The sequence below is a fragment of the Planococcus citri genome, chromosome 2 (assembly GCF_950023065.1).
Source record: "Planococcus citri chromosome 2, ihPlaCitr1.1, whole genome shotgun sequence".
Classification (NCBI taxonomy): Eukaryota; Metazoa; Arthropoda; class Insecta; order Hemiptera; family Pseudococcidae; genus Planococcus; species Planococcus citri.
Genome location: NC_088678.1, coordinates 72,467,164 through 72,487,897, shown reverse-complemented (window position 1 = coordinate 72,487,897; position 20,734 = coordinate 72,467,164). Strand labels below are relative to the sequence as shown.

At 33.5% G+C, this 20,734-nt stretch overlaps 4 protein-coding genes across 9 annotated transcripts in view; 3 read left to right on the top strand and 1 right to left on the bottom strand.

Annotated features, from left to right (window-relative positions):
* Iml1 (GATOR complex protein Iml1) overlaps positions 1-20,734 on the bottom strand; it is a 289,826-nt gene that overhangs the window by 164,873 nt on the left and 104,219 nt on the right. The window lies entirely within an intron of this gene.
* LOC135837607 (uncharacterized) lies at positions 579-7,492 on the top strand. 2 transcript variants are annotated; one of them, XM_065352941.1, is made up of 8 exons: positions 579-725; positions 816-995; positions 1,424-1,623; positions 1,696-1,824; positions 3,754-3,990; positions 4,066-4,225; positions 4,324-4,505; positions 6,551-7,492. In XM_065352941.1, the coding sequence occupies exons 1-8, from the start codon at positions 677-679 to the stop codon at positions 7,061-7,063; spliced, it is 1,650 nt and encodes a 549-aa protein (XP_065209013.1). In that variant the 5' UTR covers positions 579-676; the 3' UTR covers positions 7,064-7,492. The 2 variants fall into 2 exon arrangements, with proteins under 2 accessions (XP_065209013.1, XP_065209012.1); XM_065352940.1 differs by having other exon boundaries at positions 4,312-4,505.
* LOC135837611 (uncharacterized) lies at positions 8,181-13,813 on the top strand. Its single transcript, XM_065352950.1, has 8 exons — positions 8,181-8,338; positions 8,424-8,585; positions 9,268-9,467; positions 9,549-9,683; positions 11,932-12,171; positions 12,247-12,400; positions 12,473-12,666; positions 12,828-13,813. The coding sequence occupies exons 1-8, from the start codon at positions 8,290-8,292 to the stop codon at positions 13,236-13,238; spliced, it is 1,545 nt and encodes a 514-aa protein (XP_065209022.1). The 5' UTR covers positions 8,181-8,289; the 3' UTR covers positions 13,239-13,813.
* Positions 16,110-20,734, top strand: part of LOC135837593 (uncharacterized) — a 28,667-nt gene continuing 24,042 nt past the window's right edge. The window contains exons 1-8 of one of the 2 annotated variants that reach the window (XM_065352918.1): positions 16,121-16,371; positions 16,491-16,649; positions 16,813-16,997; positions 17,081-17,212; positions 18,015-18,257; positions 18,346-18,505; positions 18,585-18,799; positions 19,299-20,350. In XM_065352918.1, the coding sequence (XP_065208990.1) occupies positions 16,323-16,371; positions 16,491-16,649; positions 16,813-16,997; positions 17,081-17,212; positions 18,015-18,257; positions 18,346-18,505; positions 18,585-18,799; positions 19,299-19,559 (1,404 nt within the window). In that variant the 5' untranslated portion in view covers positions 16,121-16,322 and the 3' untranslated portion in view covers positions 19,560-20,350. Of the gene's footprint in view, positions 16,372-16,490; positions 16,650-16,812; positions 16,998-17,080; positions 17,213-18,014; positions 18,258-18,345; positions 18,506-18,584; positions 18,800-19,298; positions 20,351-20,734 lie in introns of those variants that run through there. The other variant, XM_065352917.1, reaches the window with a different exon arrangement.

Below are 20,734 nucleotides of genomic sequence, written 5' to 3'. Positions count from 1 at the left end.
TCATTTTTGAAACTGGAGATATATTTGGGAACCCAGTGCGTGGTGCCAATTTTTTCGGTTATTATTGCCAATTTCAAAATTTCGAGAAAAACAGCCAAAAAATCATCATGAAGGGAGGGGACTTCAAATTGATTGCAATAATGACCAAAAAATTGGTACGCTCCCTCAGCCTCTCCAGTCGAAAATAGTGCACTCAGAAATTGAAAATTACCAACAACGAAATGATTACGTAAAACATCGCTGTATAATTCATTTTCTAAAAATTTCAAACATATTTTCATCGCTCACAGCTCAAACTCAATCTTCGAAGACGAGTCATCCTATATTAAATGAATCGTTTTTATTTGTAAGTAATCATATCTAAAATGGATTTTTTTAAAAAATCAAAAATTCATCAAATTGATGAACGGATTTAGTTTGAATCAACACAACTTAGCCAGAAATTTGAGGCTAAATAAGTACCTAATTATATGTAGATATTGGTAAGTAATACTTGCGTAAGAATACTTTATCAAAATATCTTATCATTTAATTAAGGATGAACGAGCCATTGAGTGATTTGCTCATTTTTGGGAGTTCCTCACAAGTGATAACACAAATAAATCTTGGGATATTTTCGTCTCAGAAATAAAACCACATTTATCCGAGACGAACATATAAATTAACAAATTCAAAAATGCGTTTAATTTTCATTTTCGGCGTTTTCATTCTGCTTTATTGCAATGGTAAGTACTATGTAAAATTATTTTTCGAATCCTTTTTGAACTCAGAGGTAAATACACTCGTGGTAAAACTTTCAAATTTTTTTAATACAGTGTGTTCCTCGAAAAAAACTGTTGTTGTTTTTATACTTGATAAAAGCAATTGGACCCCATACGATATGGATTGTCTAAAAACAAGAATACGAAATCTGCGTTCCAGATGTACTCAAAATGGCTTTTTTTATCGGCACAGGACAATGTCTCCCTACGCTGGATTTCCCTTCTATGGATCTCGTGAGTAAAAACTCTGAAACCAAACTGGATCGAAAGTGCACATCCTAAAACCCGGTAGTTCAAAGTTCATTTTTGTAGAATTTTTTGAAAATTTCAAAATTTTGAAAAAATGTTTTCAGAACGATTTTTAAACTTTTTCACGAAATAAAATTTTTCGAGCAAATAAGAGTGGGAATTTACAAAATTATTCAAATAAGTTTACTTTGCTCAAAAAATTTATATTTCAGGAATAATTTTAAATCATATCCTCATTTTTAAAATTGTCAAAAATTCACCAAAAATGAACTTACTAGCTAAAATTTGGTCAACAGAGGTTTTAGGGCATGCTCTTTCAATCTGGAATGGTTTCGTTCAAAATCGGACAAATTAAATGACCTCAAATTCTATTCATATTTTAATGACTTGGACTATGGGTAATTTGTCTATAGGCATCGACAATATCTCGAGTTCCACAACTTCCAAAAACTATTTCAGCACCGAATACGCGTCAACGTTGAGAAATCTTCTGAGAGAATTACAACGTGTTCCATCGTATTCTGTAATCTATGTCATCACAAATGAGACCACGCCCAGCGATAAAACTCGGATTGACTATATTTTGGAAAAAATACAATACAAAAGAACACAGGTGATTTTCATACGTTATGTATTTTGTGATTTTGTTTCGGTTTGAATGCGAACAGAGTAATTTTTTTCTTAGGTCAACTTTCTCATCGAAACACAGCTGCCTTCCTACGATCACGGAACCGACCCCCTCAAAAAGTATGCATTGATTACGTCTATCAGCAACGGGTACATAATGGGTCCAAAGTCATTTATATTCAATGAGGTAAGAACAGTTCAATTGACAAGTGACAATGAATAGAAATAATTTCCTGTTTGGTTGAATGTTTCAGCTCAAATGTTGAATAAAACCGCAAAATTTTCTCAAAATTTTATTCTCATTAAAATTCTGTTTTATAAATTGTTTAGGGGAGATTTTAATTTAAAACTCGAGAAATATTTTTTGAGATTTTTTTCTGCTCTCTTCCTCGTCGTTCTTGATATTCCTTGAATGTTTTATGTAGCACTTCCTCATCCAACTTGAAATTAAGCAACATGCTCAGTAGCTCCACTCCAGTTTAAAAAAATGAAAAAAAAAATCAAAGTAACAATTTTTACTTCCTCCTCTCCCTACGCTTAATAAAAAAGTGAATTGTATAGCTGACATCAAAAATGTCCACGTTTTCACATTCTCATCTTTGGATTTGGTTCCTCGGCATAAGAAAAGCGCTATTTGATGAATTTGATCACCCCCCCCCCCCCCCCACACACACACAAGAAAATTAATATTATGTATTTTGGAAAAAAAATGACGTTGGAGTTAATTAGAACGGTTTTTAAAACACTTTTTAGAAAATCTGAAATTTCTAAAATATACTCGAAGGCTCCCGAACAGCCTGAGAACACCTCCAATCGATTCAGCATATTAAAAATGGGGTACTAAGTAAATTTCATTTCAACAACTCAAGAGGGTAAAATGTGGAAATTCCAAATTTCAAAAATCTTTTAGGGAGCTCCAAAATTTGAATTACCACTCAAAATGGTTCTAAACCGTTTCAAATCGATTCGGAGGGTCGTTAATAGGGCATATTTACACCAAATTTCAACTTTATTGGTCTATTAATTTGGTGAGATTTTGATTTTTTTTTATTTTTGACCCAAGTTTGATTTTTTAAAAAATTCATTAAAAATTGAAATCGTTTGTGAACTGAAAAATTTGATCTACTGTTTCCTAATTCGTATTCGAAAAATCAGATCACCTCAATTCCAACCTGATGGACAATTATTTCAGCTGATTTTCAAATTCTGTCATTGAAAATAAAAAGACACAGGTGTAGAAATGTGGTAAATTACTCACTTATTCTCATATACACGATTTCATATTCTATCAATTTTGGAAGGAAATTTGTACTCACCTGAAACAAAAGTAAAATTAAGGTGGATTAGTTGATTATAAAATAAAATAATAATGGTCGAAAGACAGAGTAAAAATTAATTCTGATGATCTCGACGTTTAATAAAGAGCCAGAAATGACTATTCACAAATAAAGTATCTTAAAAAATGTAAAATTGATTGTGGAAATCACTCAAAAATAACAAAAATTGATTGAACATCAGAAAACGACCAAAATTTGTGAAAATGTTTTATTTGGTTATTCGCACAGACTACTTAGATTATTAACAAATAGTAGGTACCAAGAATAAATAGGAAATTCTCAAAATTGAATGATGGTTTGTCAAAACTGCAGAAAGTGTCATATTTGTCAGTTTTTTCAACTATAGTTTTCAAAAAGCTCTCGACCAGTTACCATAGAAATTTTGAATTTAATCTTTTGAGAATATCAGACGATTTTACAATGATCTCATCAATATTTTGCCCTTTGATCTTTGACTTTCAATTCCCCTTGTATAAAAATACCATTTTTTTTGAATAGTCGATGATCAGTAGTGATCCAAAGCGGCCTAAAACTATTTCCAGTTTTAGCTCAGCCAATTCCATCCTTAGGTATAATAATTTCAGCTTCCCAGGTCATCTCGTAAAAATTTTGGTCCGGATTTAATTTTTAAAAATTCAGCCAAAATCAATGCACTTTAGCCTTCGAAATTCTGACTGATTATGCAGTTTTGCATTCTGTTTCCATTCAGCTTTGTCCAACCTAAATTTCATATCAACCTCTAACCTAAAAATTATAAATGTAACGAAATTTTTTGACAGTCCCACTTCACAGATTCCATGTATCTGAGGTTAACTTCTCTTCCTCTGGAAGTAACCTTCCCAGCAGTCGTACGCAAAGATAACAAAACATATTGCGCAGACATGGATTTATTAGCAGATAAAGACAGGATTAAAAAAAGTTTGGATTTAGGCTTGCACGGAACAAATGCAGATATGCCTAGAACGAGCCTAATCAAATGGAAAATGGCAGTGACGCCTTTGACACATACTATCAAGGTTCACACTTTCTCATCATTCACGTCAAATAAAAAATAACCATAGAATACATTGTAAACGTTCGTTATTTTTCAGAATTGCGACAACGTTTTCTACAAAAAAATCGATCCTCGTACATTGGAGTTTTCTGAAAGGATTGTCACAGGTTTTACCAGAAAATATTTCGACTACGATTATGGGTTTTCTACCGAAGATATTCGTTATTTAAATGAGACCTATACACGACCAATACACGGTAAGAAAAAATCAGTGATATGTACATAGCATTCTAGTGAAAGATATACTCGTACCTACAAGGAAAATTTATTTTTTTATACGTAGTAAATTTATCAGGGAAACCAAACAAACTTTATGTATCCTTCGTTGACAAAAACGTCGAATATAAATTTCATCATTTCGAGATACTGTTTGTGAACGGGAGTTCTTACGGAGAAAAGATCCTTCTGCAGCCGAAACCAGAAACGAATTTATACTCTGGATCATTTTTACCGCCAAATGGATATTTTTACATACAAGTGAGAGTCTAATTTCATATTGAAAGTTACCTTGTAGTCCGGCATATGACAATAGGAGTGATTGTACCCCCCCCGCCGATCCCCCGGGACAACTTTTTTCTTAAACGGGACATCCTAAGGAACATTTTAAAGCAAACTTTCCAAAAAAAAAAGTTGGCCTTACTTACAAAATGGCGGCCATTTTGATTGACAGGTCAGCCGAATTCGCAGATTTTGCGTTTCAACATAGGACTTGCACGAACTTTTTCAAACATTTACAAAGGTAGATCGAAAGATCATGCAAAAATTTATCACCTGTCAAAATTTCAAGTGCTAAAGTGCGTTTTTCGGTTTTTTGGTGAATTTTTGAAAATCGAATTTAGGCCAAAAATCAGGGAAAAATCAAAATTTTACCAAATTGACCAAGAAAGCTGAAATTTGGGATATACCCTATTTTCGACATGTCAAATCGATTGGAAACGGTTTCAACCCGTTTTGAGCAGTTCTGAAGCCTCCAGCAGATTTTTGAAACTCGAAATTCCCACAAAATTCCATCAAATTGGAGTTGTACAGCTAAAATTTATTCTAAAAACTAATTTCAATACGCTACGAAGTACTGCAGGTGAATTTCAAGTCGTTTTGGAGCCTCCAGCGACTTTTTGAAAATTCCTGATGCCTCCAGCAGATTTTTGAAACTTTAAATTTCCACAAAATTTCATCAAATGGAGATGGAAAGCTGAAATTTACTCTACACTCCAATTTTAACACCCTCTGAAAACGACTTCTGGAGGATTTCAAGTCATTTTAGAGGCTCCAACGACTTTTTTGAAAATTACTGGAGCCTCCAGTACATTTTTGAAACTTGAAAATTTCATCAAACCAAGATGGAGAGTTGAAATTAATTCTGCAAACTAATTTCAATACGCTACGAAGTTGACTGCTGGTAAATTTCAAGTCGTTTTGGAGCCTCCAGCAACTTTTTGAAAGGTTGTATGACGTTTTTTTGGAAAATTGAAATTTCCTAAAAGTAGCTGGAAGCTTCAAAACCATTTGAAATCACCATGTAGTCTGCGAAGTAAATTCCAGCTTGCCAACTCCATTTGATAAATTAATGTTGGGGAAATTTCAAGTTTCGAAAATCTACTGGAGGCTCCAGTAATTTTCAAAAAAGTCACTGGAGGCCCTAAAATGACTTGAACCCACCTGAAGTCGTCTTCAGAGGGTGTTAAAATTGGAGTGTAGAGTAAATTTTAGCTTTCCATCTCCATTTGATGAAATTTTGTGGAAATTTAAAGTTTCAAAAATCTGCTGGAGGCATCAGGAATTTTCAAAAAGTCGCTGGAGGCTCCAAAACGACTTGAAATTCACCTGCAGTACTTCGTAGCGTATTGAAATTAGTTTTTAGAATAAATTTTAGCTTTACAACTCCAATTTGATGGAATTTTGTGGGAATTTCGAGTTTCAAAAATCTGCTGGAGGCTCCAGAACTGCTCAAAACGGGTTGAAACCGTTTCCAATCGATTTGGCATGTCGAAAATAGGGTATATCCCAAATTTCAGCTTTTTTGGTCTATTTGGTAAAATTTTGATTTTTTCCCTCATTTTTGACCTAAATTCGATTTTCAAAAATTCACCAAAAATCGAAAAACGCACTTTAGCACTTGAAATTTTGACAGGTGATAAATTTTTGCATGATCTTTCGATCTACCTTTGTAAAGTTTGAAAAAGTTCGTGCAAGTCCTATGTTAAAACGCAAAATCTGCGAATTCGGCTGACCTGTCAATCAAAATGGCCGCCATTTTGTAAGTAAGGCCAACTTTTTTTTTGGCAAGTTTGCTTTAAAATGTTCCTTAGGATGTCCCCTTTGAGAAAAAAGTTGTCCCGGAGGATCGGCGGGGGGGGGGGGGTGCAATTACTCCTATTGTCATATGCCGGACTATTACCAAGAGTATAGTAAGTAAAGTAATAAATTGACGTTTTGCCAAGGTGTAAAAAAACAGCTCAAGCTGTAAAGCGACGTGTTTGTATTAAAGTACGATTTTGTAATCTTCATTATTTTCTTGTCAGGTAACGATTAATGCGACAGACAGAGTAGTCAATCGATTATCATCTACTGCGATGAGCGCTGCGAAAGGATTCGGAGAAGAACATCTTAATCCAATTTTCGAATACAAACCAACATTCAAAAGCCAGGAAGTATTGCCTACCACGTCTAAACCACCAACTTCGAATGAAATTAACATCTCCGGTGAATTGCCTGTGTTTAAACGACCAACTTCGAAAGATAACACCTCCGGTGATAACTTTGAAAAAATCGTGTTTTACGCTGGTGTTGTCTTGCTCGGATTGGGCTTATGTTGTGTTATATTTATACTACTTAAATATCGCAAGCCCGATAAAAAAACACAGAAACGATCAGATCTCGAAAAAGCTCATCATCGAGCGGAGCCAGACGAACTTGAACACCTAGTTGAGCACCAGCAACTTGAATTGAAGCCTATGACTTATCTGCCCCCCACCACCATAAAAATGAGAAATTCCCACATCAAACAGAAAACTAAATGTCGAGGTATCATCTGATGTTTCCACAACTCTGACTAAAACATGATGGCTTTTAGGAGGTACCTAGCTAGTAGCTACCTACTTCGAAGTCTACACAGCAATTTGAAATTATTACAAAAATTCAACTATGGAAACTCGCTGGTAGGGTAATTGGCTCAAAAATAAAGGAAACAAAAATTTAGAGCATGAAATCCCTGATCAATACACTGTACCTAACTATACCTATTCGATTTTTTCTCAGAGATTTTGATTTTACGATATTTAAAGTGGATAAAAATTAAGAAACTCAATTTCATCGAACCGTTCGTTATTATGGAACCTAGATACAGGTTTTCCAGGACAAGTAGGTACAAAAATATTGATTTTAGTTTTCATATTTTCAAGTATTTTATGAATTCGATCGTTTATATTATTATTATAACATAAATAAATTTGCAGAATATACGAGTAATACTGCAAAAATGTATTTCTATGTTATTTTATTTTAATTTTCATTTTTACCTCATCAACAAATCCTGCAATGGAGTTTTCCTGCTCAATCCACCAAAACATAAAAAAATATAATTTTTGAAACGGGGGAAATATTTTGGATCGCAGTGGTGCCAATTTTTTCATTATTATTGCCAATTTAAAAATTTCGAGAAAAACAGCCAAAAAATCATGATCATGAAGGGAGGGAGGGGGCTTCAAATTGATTGCAATAATAACCAAAAAATTGGCATCCTTCCTCAACCTCTTCAGTCAAAAATAGCGCACTTAAGAGATTGAAAATTACCAACAACGATATTCTTACGTAAAACATTGCTGTATGAGTCATTTTCCAAAAATTGCAAACATTTCATCGCTCACAGCTCATTCAATTTTCGAGTGGTGAGTCATCCTATATTAGATGAATCGTTTTTACTCATCTCTAAAATAGATTTAAAAAGAAACTCAAAAATTTATTAAATTGATAAACGGATAAAGTTTAAAGCAACACAACTACCTATACGCCGAGTAGGAAAGTATCAAGAAATTTAGGGCTAAATAAGTACCTAATTATAGATATTAGTATAAGTAATACTTGCGTAAGAATACCTTATCAGAATATCTTATCATGTAATTAATGATGAACGGGCCATCGGGTGATTTGTTCATTTTTGCGAGTTCCTCACAAGTGATAACACAAATACATCTTAGGATATTTTCGTCTCAGAAATAAAACTACACTCATCTGAGACGAACGTAGGTTAACAAATTCAAAAATGCGTTTAATTCTCATTTTCGGTGTTTTCATTCTACTTTATTGCAATGGTACGTACTGTGAAAAATTATAATACGAATCTTTTTCGAACTATACACAAACACACGGTAAAACTTTCAATTTTTTTTTATACAGTGTGTTCTCCGAAAAAAACTGTCGTTTTTATGTTTGATAAAAGAAATTGGACTTCATACGAGCAGGCTTGTCTACACACAAGAGTACGAAATCTGCGTTCCAGATGTGTTCAAAATGGTTTTAATTTCGAGTTCAAGCCAATGTCTCCCTACTGTGGATCTCGTGAGTAAACATTTTGAAATATAATTACTAATTTATCATTTGAATCCCATACTCTCACTTTTCCAAACTAAACTACGCCTTACAATTGTATTCAGCAAAAACAAATAAGAAACGAAATTTTCAAACACTAATAAATTTTCAACTATGAATAATATTCATGCAAGAATTCTTGAAAAATAGCTTTATAAAAAAACTTTTTGTTCTTACACCTTCCAATTTGAACGAAACCAAGCTGGATCGAAGGTGCACATTCTAAAACCCGGTATAGTTCAAATTTCAGGTGCCAAAGTTAATTTTTTGAGAATTTTTTGAGCTGTTTTCGGGATGATTTTTTCACAAAACAATTTTTTTTGAGCAAATAGGAATGGAATTTACAAATTTATTCACATAGTCTAACTTTGCTAAAAAAAAAAATCATATTTCATAAATTTTAAAAATCATCTTCATTTTTAAAATTATTTTTAAAATTTTGCCAAAAATCCAAAAATTTAACTTTAGTATGTACTTGAAATTTGACCAACCGGGGTTTTAGGGCATACTCTAGGTATATCGATTTAGCTTGATTTTATTCAAAATCGAGCAAATTAAGTTCAAAAGGCTTCTTTGTCGGTATCCAACAAATGACCTCAAATTCTATTCATATTTTAATGACTTGGACTAAGTATGTTGTGTAATTTTTTAGCCATCGACAATACCTCGAATTCCACAATATCCAAAAACGATTTCAGCATCGAAGACGAATCAACGTTGAAAAATCTTAAGACACAATTAGAACTTGCTCCATCGTATTCTGTAATCTATGTCGTCACAAATGTGACCACGCCCAGCGATAATACGTCCATGGACGATATTTTGGAAGAAATACAAATCAAAAGAACACAGGTGATTTTCATTGTACCTACGTTATGTATTTTGTGATTTTGTTTCGGTTTGAATGCAAACTTGAGTAATTTTTTTTCTTAGGTCAACTTTCTCATCGGAACAGAGTTGCCTTCCTATGATCACGGAACCGACTCCCTCAAAAAGTATGCATTGATTACGTCTATCAGCAACGGTTACATAATGGGTCCAGAACCAGAATCGTTTCAATTCAATGAGGTAAGAACAGCTCAACTGACAATACATAAGTGACAACTAATAGAAATAACTTTCTGTTTGGCTGAATGTTTGAGCTCAAATGTTGCATGAAACATGGAAATTTTATCAAAATTTTATTCTCTTTAAAATTCAGTTTTACAATTGTTTGGGGTGACTTGAAATTAAGCCACATGCTCACAACTCCACTCCGGTTTTAAAAAACGAAAAATTATCCACTTCTCCTTACGTTTAACAAAAAAGTGAACTTGCTAAAGTTAATTTGGACGGTTTTTAGACCACTTTTTAGAAAATCTGGAATTTTCAAAATATACTCGAAGCACTTGCTAGTGTGTTTCAAATGTAAATTCTTCAATTTATTTGAAAAAATATGCATAAACGCCATTTTTAGGGGTGCCTAAAGTGAGGGACTCTGAAAAAAGTTCCAAAATTACGAATACACAGGGAGCTTAATTTAACTTTTTCATCCAGATTATTGAATATATACCTCAAAACGTTACGTTTGGCGCAAATCGCAGGTTTCTAGTTTTCCAGGGGTTCCCAAAATATCGAAATTACGAAAAATTGGAAAATTGGATTTTTGAGTACCACCAGCGACAATTTTTATTGAGCTCAAAATTTGGTAAGATGGAGGTATTTCAGATACTAATAAACTGTAAAAAGCTTTTTGAAGGGGTAGGTTTAAAATGGCGGTTCCAAAATTTTCAAAAAATTGAAACCTCCCCATTTCTGCCCCAAAGGATCGAAAATAGACAAATCTCCTAGCATAACCTTTATCGGGTTCAAACAGATGGTTTACGCTAAAAAAATTTTAAAAGTAATACTCAGTGGTTCCTAAAATCATTTTTTATTCACAATTTTGGGAACCCCTGCAGCCCGAAAAATGGTCATTTTGGGTTAACCAACCACGGATTCGTATTTGGGACATTTATAAGTGGTTGAGTCGATAACTACATAGCTGGTGCCAAAAAATGGCCTTATCGCAACTCCTTCAACTTTCTTGGTCTATTTGGTAAAATTTTGACTTTTTTCCATTTTTGACGCAAGTTTGATTTTTTAAAAATTCAATAAAAATAAAAATCCTTTTTAAACTCAAAAATTTGATACTGTTTCCATATTCGTATTTCGGAAAATCAGATCAGCCCAATTCAAACCTTATGGACAATTATTTCAGCTTATTTTCAAATTCCGTGATTTAAGAATTTTTATTAGATTTGGCATTGAAAATGAAAAGATACAGATGCACAAGTAGAAGTGACTAACGTAACTTTTCTCATAAGTATTATAAAATTACTCACTTATTCTCATACAAACGAGTTCATATTCTATCATTTTTGGAAGGAAATTTGTACTCACCTGAAACAAAGAAAAATTAAGGTCGATTGGTTATTAATAATTATAAAATGAAATATTAATGGTCGAAAGACAAAGTAAAAATTAATTCTGACGATCTCGACGTTTAATAAAGAGTCAGAAATGAATATTCACAAATAAACTGCGCAGTATCACAAAAATTGTAAAATTGATTGTGAAAATCACTCAAAAATATGAAAAGTTTATGGAACATGAGAAAACGACCAAAATTTGAGAAAATTTTTCATTCTGTTATTTGCACAGACTGCTTAGATTATTGAAAAATACTAAAATAGTACCAAGAATTAATGGGAAATTTTCAAAATTGAATAACGATTTGTCAAAACTGCAGAAAGTGTCATAAAACTTGTCCCTTTTTTCAACCAAGTTTTCAGAAAGCTCTCCACTAGTTACCATAATAGGCATTTTTAATTTGATATTTCCAGAATGTCAGACAATTTGACGATGATCACATTAATATTTTGCCCTATTGATCTTCGACTTTCAATTATCCTTGTAGAAAAATACCACTTTTTTGAAATCCGAAGCGACCTAAAACTATGTATTTCCAGTTTTAGCTTTACAAATTCCATCCTTAGGTACAATTTTGCAGAAATTTCAACACTCAAAAAAATTTGCTGGAGGCTCCTAAACTGCTCAAAAATCGCTCAAAACCGTTTCCATTCAATTTGGCCAAATTTCAGCTTTCCAGCTCAACTCGTTAAAATTTTGGCCCAAGATTCGATTTAAAAAACTCAGTCAAAATCAATGCACTTCAGCCCGCGAAATTTTGTCTGATGATGTATTTTCGCATTCTGTTTCCATTCAGCTTTGTCCAACTAAATTTCATCTCAACCTCTAATCTAAAAACTATAAATGTAACGAGATTTTTTTACAGTCCCACTTCACAGATTCCATGTATCTGAGGTTAACTTCTCTTCCTCTGGAAGTAACCTTCCCAGCAGTCGTACGCAAAGATAACAAAACATATTGTGCAGACATGAATTCATTATCAAATAAAGACAGAATTGATGATGAACGTTCGAATTTAGGCTTGTATGAAACGAATGCTGACATGCCTAGAATAAGCCAAATCAACTGGGAAATGGCAGTGACGCCTTTGACACACACTATCGAGGTTCGCACTTTCTCATCATTCACTTCTAATTAAAAATAACCATAGAATATATTGGCAACGTTCGTTATTTTTCAGAATTGCGACGACTTTTTCTACAAAAGAATCAATACGTTGGAGTTCTCTGATGTGGCTGTAACCGGATTTACCGAAAAATATTTCGACTACGATTATGGGTTTTCTACCGAAGAGATTCGTTATTTAAACGAAACTTATAAACGACCCATACACGGTAAGAAAAACTCAGATACATAATATCATTCTATTGAAAGGTATACCTACAATAAAAATGAATTTTTTATAGTAAATTCATCAGGAAAACCAAACAAGCTTTATGTATCCTTTGTTGACAAAAACGCCGAATATAAATTTCATCAATTCGAGATACTATTTGTGAATGGGAGTTCTTACGGAGAAAAGATCCCTCTGCAGCCGATTCCAGGAACGAATTTATCCACCGGATCATTTTCACCGCCAATTGGATACTTTTTCATACAAGTGAGTGTCTAATTTCGTATTGAAAGTTACCTTACCACGAGTATAGTATAAGTACAGTAATAAATTGACGTTCTGCCAACGTGTAAAAAAACAGCTCAAGCTGCGAAGCAACGTGTTTACATTAAAGTACGATTTTGTAATCTTCGTTATTTTCTTGTCAGGTAACGATTAATGCGACAGACAGAGTAGTTAATCGATTATCATCCACTGCAATGAGCGCTGCGGAAGGATTCGGAGAAAAACATCGTAATCCAATTTTCGAATACAAACCAATATTCAGAAGCCAGGAAGTATTGCCCACGCCTACTTCAAAAGATAACACCTTCGGTGATTACATCAACCTATATTTTGAAGAAATCGTGTTTTCCGCTGGTGTTGTCGTGCTCGTATTGGGCTTATGTTGTGTTATATTTATACTACTTAAATATCGCAAGCCCCATAAAAAAACACAGAAACGATCAGATCTCGAAAAAGCTCATCATCGAGCGGACCCAGACGAACTTGAAAATCTAGTTGAGCACCAGCAATTTGAACTGAAGCCTAAAAAACACTCCTCCTCTGATTTTAAATGAATTTTAACGAAATTCTTTCTTCATAAATGTTGACTTATATCAACTCAAAAAAGAATTATCTGCGCCAAACCCCCCCCCCCCAAAATGAGAAATCCCCACATCAAACAGAAAACTAAGTGTCGAGATTACCTATAATCTGATGTTTCCACAACTCTGACTAAAATACGGTGGATTTTAGGAGGTACTACCTACTTCGGAGTCTGCACAGCAATTTGAAATCATTACATAAATTTAACTACATTTATATGGAAACTTGCTGGTAGAGTAATTGGCTCAAAAATAAAGGAAATAAAAATTTAGAGCATGACATTCCTGACGAATACTCTGTACCCAACTACCTATTCGATTTTCTACCGGAGATTTCGATTTTATGATATTTAAGTGGATAAAAATCAAGAAACTCAATTTCATCGAACCGTTCGCTATTTTGGAACCTAGGTGCAGGTTTTCGAGAACAAGTACAAAAATGTTGATTTTTAGTTTTCAAGTATTTTAAGAATTTGATCGTTTATATTTTTAATAACATGACATGAATGATGAATGAGAATAAATTTGCAGACCACTGCAAAAATGTGTTTCTATGGTCATTTTATTTTTATTTTTACCTCATCAACTAAATCCTGCAATGGAGTTTTCTTGTTCAAAGATGCAACAAATTAATCCATGGAATTCAGAAGCTCATTCCACGCCAAATCAGCGACAATTTGAACTTGTATGACGATTCAGTGATTTTTTTTTCGTATTTTGCACATCGCTAGCAGGGCTCTTACCCAACTTTTTCCACAAAAAAGCGGAAAAAAGCTTGATAATTTATCATTATCACGTACCTATAAGGACTGTCGTTTAACAAATGATTCACTGCCATTGGTGTATTTCCGTTAAATTGTGATAACATCAATTTCAGATACTGATTTGAAAAAATGAGCTGCCACGAAACACGGGTTGGCTTATTATTCTGGACAATAATTTTTTTCCACAAAAAAGTGAAAAAACATTAGCAAAACATTTTAAGGCAGGGAAAAATTACCAAAAAAATCAAAACCTTGTTTTAGCAATTTTTGGCAAAAAAAAACGAAACTTGGCAATTTATACAAAATGCGAATTTTTTTGCTACGTTTGGCAAAAAACGAGACTTTGATCAAATAAATTCACTAATACGTAGCTGAGGCTTCTTAGTAATTTTTTTTTTTTGCTAAAAAGCGATAATTTTTGACATACTCGTAGATAAATTGGCAAATTAAATGCAAAACTAAAACTTTACAACTTTTTGCAAAAACATAATTTTTTGGGTATAAACACAAAAATGAGACTTTTAAGTAATTTTAGCAGAAAAAAGTGAGAAGATGATAATTTTATCAAAAATCAAAAAGCAAGACAGTCGGGCAATTATTGGTGAAAAAGTGATATTTTTTCACAATTGAATCGGTGAGAACAAAAAGGGACCAAGTCAAAATTTTGGAAAAAAAATTTTTCACGGTTATGTGGGTTTTGAAATACAACGGATCGACTGGTGATGTCAGATTTCCACAAAACTGTCCGGAAAGTGGTGTTTGGGTGCAGAAAAGGGCTGGGTTCGTATTGATCACTTTTTTGTTACATTTTTTTGAATTCTTTGGAAAATAACTAACATTTTCCAGAAGACCATTTTTTGAAATTTCAAGTTCATTTCTGTACTGAAAAAAGACGGAAAAAATTAACAACTTCAGCAAAAAGTTTACACCTGAAGAGGTTTTTGGTCAATTTGAACGAGGTAACAGTCCAAGTGATGTACTCAGATGTAGAATCAAGCCGCATTCGTGCCCGAGCAATTTCAAGAGAAATTTTGGCGATTGCGTGCAGAAAGGGTCTATGTCCCATTTGTTTAGACAGCAACAGCACCGGCGCATTTGAACATTTCTTTTTTCGAAACTGCGCTAAAAATTGTGTCTTGGGGTTCTCTTTCAATGACCTTAAGCATGTTTACCAAAAATTTTTGATTTTAGAATAAATCAGTTCTTTGTTATTCCTGAAAAACGCGAAAATGGACTTAGCCCCTTTCTGTTCTCACCGAATCAATTTTGTATAAAGTTGGACTATTTTGCAATTTTTTCTAATGAAAATTTTTTGGTAATTATCTGCGAAGAAGCCAAACTTTCGGATACTGGATTTTTGTGGGAAAAAAGTAAGACTTTTTGGCAATTCAGACAATTTTTGGCAAAAAGACGAGACTTTTGGGCATTTTTTTTGGAAAAATTAGGACTTTGGAATGTTTTGCGAGAAACCACAATTTTTAGCAATTACCTATAGAGGTCATCAAACAATGAGAAATGATGCATACCGGAGGTCCTTACGATTTTTCAGGGAAGAAGGGAAGAGGAGGGGCAAGAAGGAAATATTTCAACTTTGAATTCGTCTGAAACCTGTTCCTTTTCACTACCCTCGTCGTTTTACTTCTCGAATCTCCTATTTTCCAAAACTCCTGCTTCGCTTTACACAAAAAAATGTGGGAAAAAATTGCGAGAAGGTCGAATAAAAACTGTCTGGAAATGTTTTTTAAATGGCAGTGAAAAGGTACATGTAATGAAAGAGGAAAATAAATTTCGCCAGAAAAATTCCGTTAGATACCCTAAAGATGAAAGAAATTTTATTCGTATTTTCTTAGATGAAATATTTCGACATTACAGAAAAAATATTTTCCATTGTTTTAAAATTTAGTGCGTGAATTTCGCAGCTGTTTCAAGTGTGTGTAATGGGATGAAGGTGTTGTTCCACTTTGGTAGTACATGCTCAGAGTACCAGATGGCACCATAATCCTAGAAATGACGTAATCAATTTTTTTTAGCACTTATCAAATGAAATTTCTACCTACGTACGTCTACGTACATGAATAATCACGATGACGATATTTTTCAACAACGCGTTGTGCGCAAATGAAAATACAGTACCTACATAGAAATAATCTAATCAGGTATGAAGTTTGAACAACTCATTACACAAATCTCAAGTTCCTTTTACATTAATACAATAATATAACCAATTTCATATGAAATAAACGTGATTTATATGATTTATATGGGTATGCAATTTGAATTCTAAAATTATAAAATGCGTTCAGTTTTCATTTTCGCTGTTTACATCTTACTTCACTGCATTGGTAAGTTATCTTCTTAAAAATTATTTTCTGGACAATTTTTTTAGCTACTACTACACATAACTTATCTACATATTATGACCATTCAATTTTTTATGACACGAATTTCAATGTATACGCAGGATGTGCCTCGACAAAAAAGGTCATCTTCGTATATGACAAAGTGGATACGACGGCTTACGATATAGATTGGTTAACGAAAAAAGTCAGCGATCTTTCAACAATTTGTTCAAACGAGGGTTTAGATTACCAGTTTGAATTATCATTTCCCTATAAATCGTGTAAGTATAAACTTACCTCATCTTTTCAAATCATTAAACTATTTTCTTCAACAGAGATAGGGCTACAAAAAATCTAGCTAACTCAAAAATTCTTCAAACCTTTCAAATTCTATGTATGTACTTATTTACTTATATTAAAATGAGAAATTACTGATTTTTCTAGCGAATTTTGCAACTTCCCTAACCGATTCCGGAACCGAAGGCAAATCAACCTTGAAAAATTTACTGACATGGTTGAAACAATCTCCTCCATATTCCATAATCTATGTTATGACGAATGCTACTACGCCCAGCGATGAGACCCCAGTTGACGAGATTTTGGAAGAAATACAAATCAAGAGAACAGAGGTGATTTTCGTAAACTACATAATAGGTATGTGTTGTGATTTTGTTTCGATTCGAATGAGAACTTAGATCATTTTTACCCTCAGGTCAACTTTCTCATCGGGACGAACTGTTCTTTTGAAAACGATTGGGGAACCGACTCTCTCAAGAAGTATGCACCGATTACGTTGATCAGCAACGGATACATAACGGGCCCCAAATCATTTCAATCCGATCAGGTAAGAAAGACCAGTCCAACAAAATGTGAAGTCATCGGGATCATTTCATACCAAATCAGGCAATATTTTGCACAAAGGGTCATCGATTTTTTTCATATTTTTCATGCTGGTGGAGGTCATTAAACCATGAGAAATGGTGTAAATTCAAAATGGCTGCCAATGAAAACTTCAAATGCTTGGTGCGATGTTTTCAATCAACTTTGCGAGGGCTGCCCATCTGCTCATGGTGCCAAAATCAGCGTTGCCACTTTTCATGATGTACAAAAGTCAGTTTAAAAACTTGCAATTGAATTTTCGACGAGAGATTATTATTCGGATGATTGGTAAAAGAGCAAGTAAATGGATAGTTTTGAATTTTTTTTCAGAATTTTCAATTGCATGTTTTTAAACTGATTTTATAATTTTTGAAAAAAAAAAGGCAACACTGATTTTGGCACCATGAGCAAATAGCTCTTGGAATGGAGAAAAAAATGAAAAAAAAAAATGAAACCGCCAAGTTAATTAGATCCACCGCCACTGGCATTTAAAATTTTCATCTGGCGGCCATCTTGAAAATTTTCAAATGCCCCTCTAGCCCGCAAAGAAATCGTAGAGATCATCGGTTTGCGCAATTTCTCATCGTTTGATGACCTCCACAGACATGCAAAATATGAAAAAAATCGATGACCCTTCGTACAAATTTTGGCTGATTCGACATGGAATGACCTATTATTTTATTGTAATTTACTGATATCCTCACAGACCTATAACTAAGTTGAATGGTTTTAGAGTTTTAAAACAAGCTAACACAATTTTCCGATAGTTTACAGAATCAATGCATATGAGGTTAACTTCGGCTTCTCTAAGGGTAATATTCCCGGCAGTTTTACACAAAGATGACAAAACGTATTGCATGGACTACGACTCATCTTCCGAAGCAGCAGATAGAGTCATGATTGACATCAAATTTGATTTATACAAATATGAAGATATAGCAGGAAATTTCGATCGAAGCTTAGAAATAAGCTCAATGGAATGGACCGTGTCAGTGCCATTGACTACCGAGGTGACCATTTTCACATTATTCACGCTTCGTTGAAATTAGCTCATTGTTAGATCATATACTAATTGTCTTGAAACATTCGTGATTTCAGTGGTGCGACTCCGATTTTTATAAATTATTTGGTACGAGAGATGAGCTACCAAGAAAAATTCAAAGAAAAGGGATCACCAGAAGTCAGTTCGAGTTTGATTACGGGTTTTCCACAAAATACGTCCGTGCTTTGAATGAGACATATAGGCGACCAATAAAAGGTAAGAAAAAAAAACTGATACCTATCTACCCATAAAAGGTACCTATAGAAAAAATTTCAACTCATTATAAATTCACCAGGAATATCAAACAAAATATACGTATCGGCGGTTGACAAAAGCTCCCACTACGAATTCATCCATTTCCAGATTATTTTTTTGAATGATACTATTCGTAAATGTAGAACCTCTATTTGTTTTGGTAAAGAAATCCCTCTGCAGTCGATACCTGGAACGGATTTGTTTGTAGGTTCATTTGGTTGTGAACCACCAACTTCGCAATATTTTTACATAAAAGTAAGTACAATATTTCATTTTACCCAAAGAAACAGACGTTTTGATAAATAAGCGATACTTTGACAAGTTTAACAAAAGGAAGTGATTTTTAGCAATTTTGAGGCAATAAGGAATGACTTGGGAAATTTCTTATAACTGGGAGGTTAATTTTCCTATTTTCTATATACGTATGGCATTTTTGAAAAATATTAAGTTACCTTATGATTCAATTTTCGAAGATATTTAATCAATTTTTAGTATAATGTTCCATACCTAATCCAAGAGATTTATTCCAAATCTCGCCCTTGTCAGATTTGTGTGGTAATTGTACAGTTTTTATGATACTTTACCCAAAAATATAATCATTTTTTGGGTAAAACTATCGACTCAAAATGAAAGCTACCGCTGAATTTGAAGGCGTTTCTCAGATTTTTTTTCGCCGGCTATATATGGCACTGCTGTATGTACTATATTAATAAAATTAGAATTCGTGATCCAAATAATCGTCTTTCTCCTACAGGTGAATATTCATACAAATAGAGTAGACGTTTCTCGAATTTCATCCACTGCTATGACTGTCGCAGAAGGGTTTGGAGATGAACACCGTAATCCCATTTTTCAACGAAACCCAGGATTTAAAACCGAGCCAGCAAGCAGTAAATCAAAAGACAACGCAGGAAGTTACATCAGCATATTCTCGCACCAAATCATATTATCCATTTGTATCGGTTCGCTAGGACTTTTCTTCGGTTTTGCTGCAGTTTTAGTGCGGAAATTTTGAACTTATGTGCTTGGAGCGCGATAAGAAAACACTGAAACTTTTATATATTATTTTTTTTGTCCCTTCGACAAATGCTGCAATGCAGCTGTCCTATTTAAAAAAGCAAAAAAATTGATCCTTGGCAAATGAGAAGAGACGTAGAGAGAGATATGTGAAATTAAACAAAACACCACCAAAGACAATATTCTCGAGTAAAATATCACGGTAATAAAAACCATTTTCCGAAATTTTTAAAAGAAAAATTGATTTTGAAGCAGCATGTTTTGAAACTCACACGACCAAAATTTTATATAGATACTCGAGTTCATTTTTGGATTTTTGGTCCATTCTGAAACCGTCAGCGAGTATTCATAATTTCTTCTAGAAACATTAGATTACGGTGGAAAATGGAAAGTCCAAAAATGAACTTTAGTACTACTAACTTTGATTGGTTTTTATCGAACACTCTCTCGACCATTTACGTCAGTTAATACCTGATTACGAAAGTGTGAAAGTAAACTTCTAAGCAGCTTGTTTTCCAAACAATTAAAAAAGTCAATGGCCCAATGCGTCCTAAATGTGTGCCCATCTTCGGAAAAAGATATTGTAAATTCCGAAATAATTTTAAAGCACAGGTCACGTATTCATAAGCAATAAGAAGTAAAAATGGATGAGAATGTAACGAATTATGTAATTTTTATTAATTAGTTTATTCGTGACCAATATTATACTATCGGTCCACTTGTATCTAAGACATTTTGCTCAAAATATCTCACAAAGGATCTCTATAAAAAAAAGAAACTTTTATATTTTGTGTTTTGTGACTTTATAACAATGGATTGTTCATGAAGATTTGAACGATCAAAAATTATTATTCTATTTGTTTGTTTTTCACCAAATACGTGACAGTTTGACTAGAAACTTTGATTCTTGATAAATGAAAAAAATCACCATGAAAAATAAATTTCGAACGGAAGTTCTATAGAAAAATTACGTGCACAAACGCATCATGACTGATTTATTTTTATAACACATCCGTCAGATATTATTGATCAGTTCGCGATAAATGATGAAAAACAGAAAAAAGCTTGATAATTTATCATTATCACGTACCTACCTATATCACTGCGATTGGCGTATTACCTATTTCCGTTAAATTCTGATAACATCAATTTCAGATACTGATTTGAAAAAAT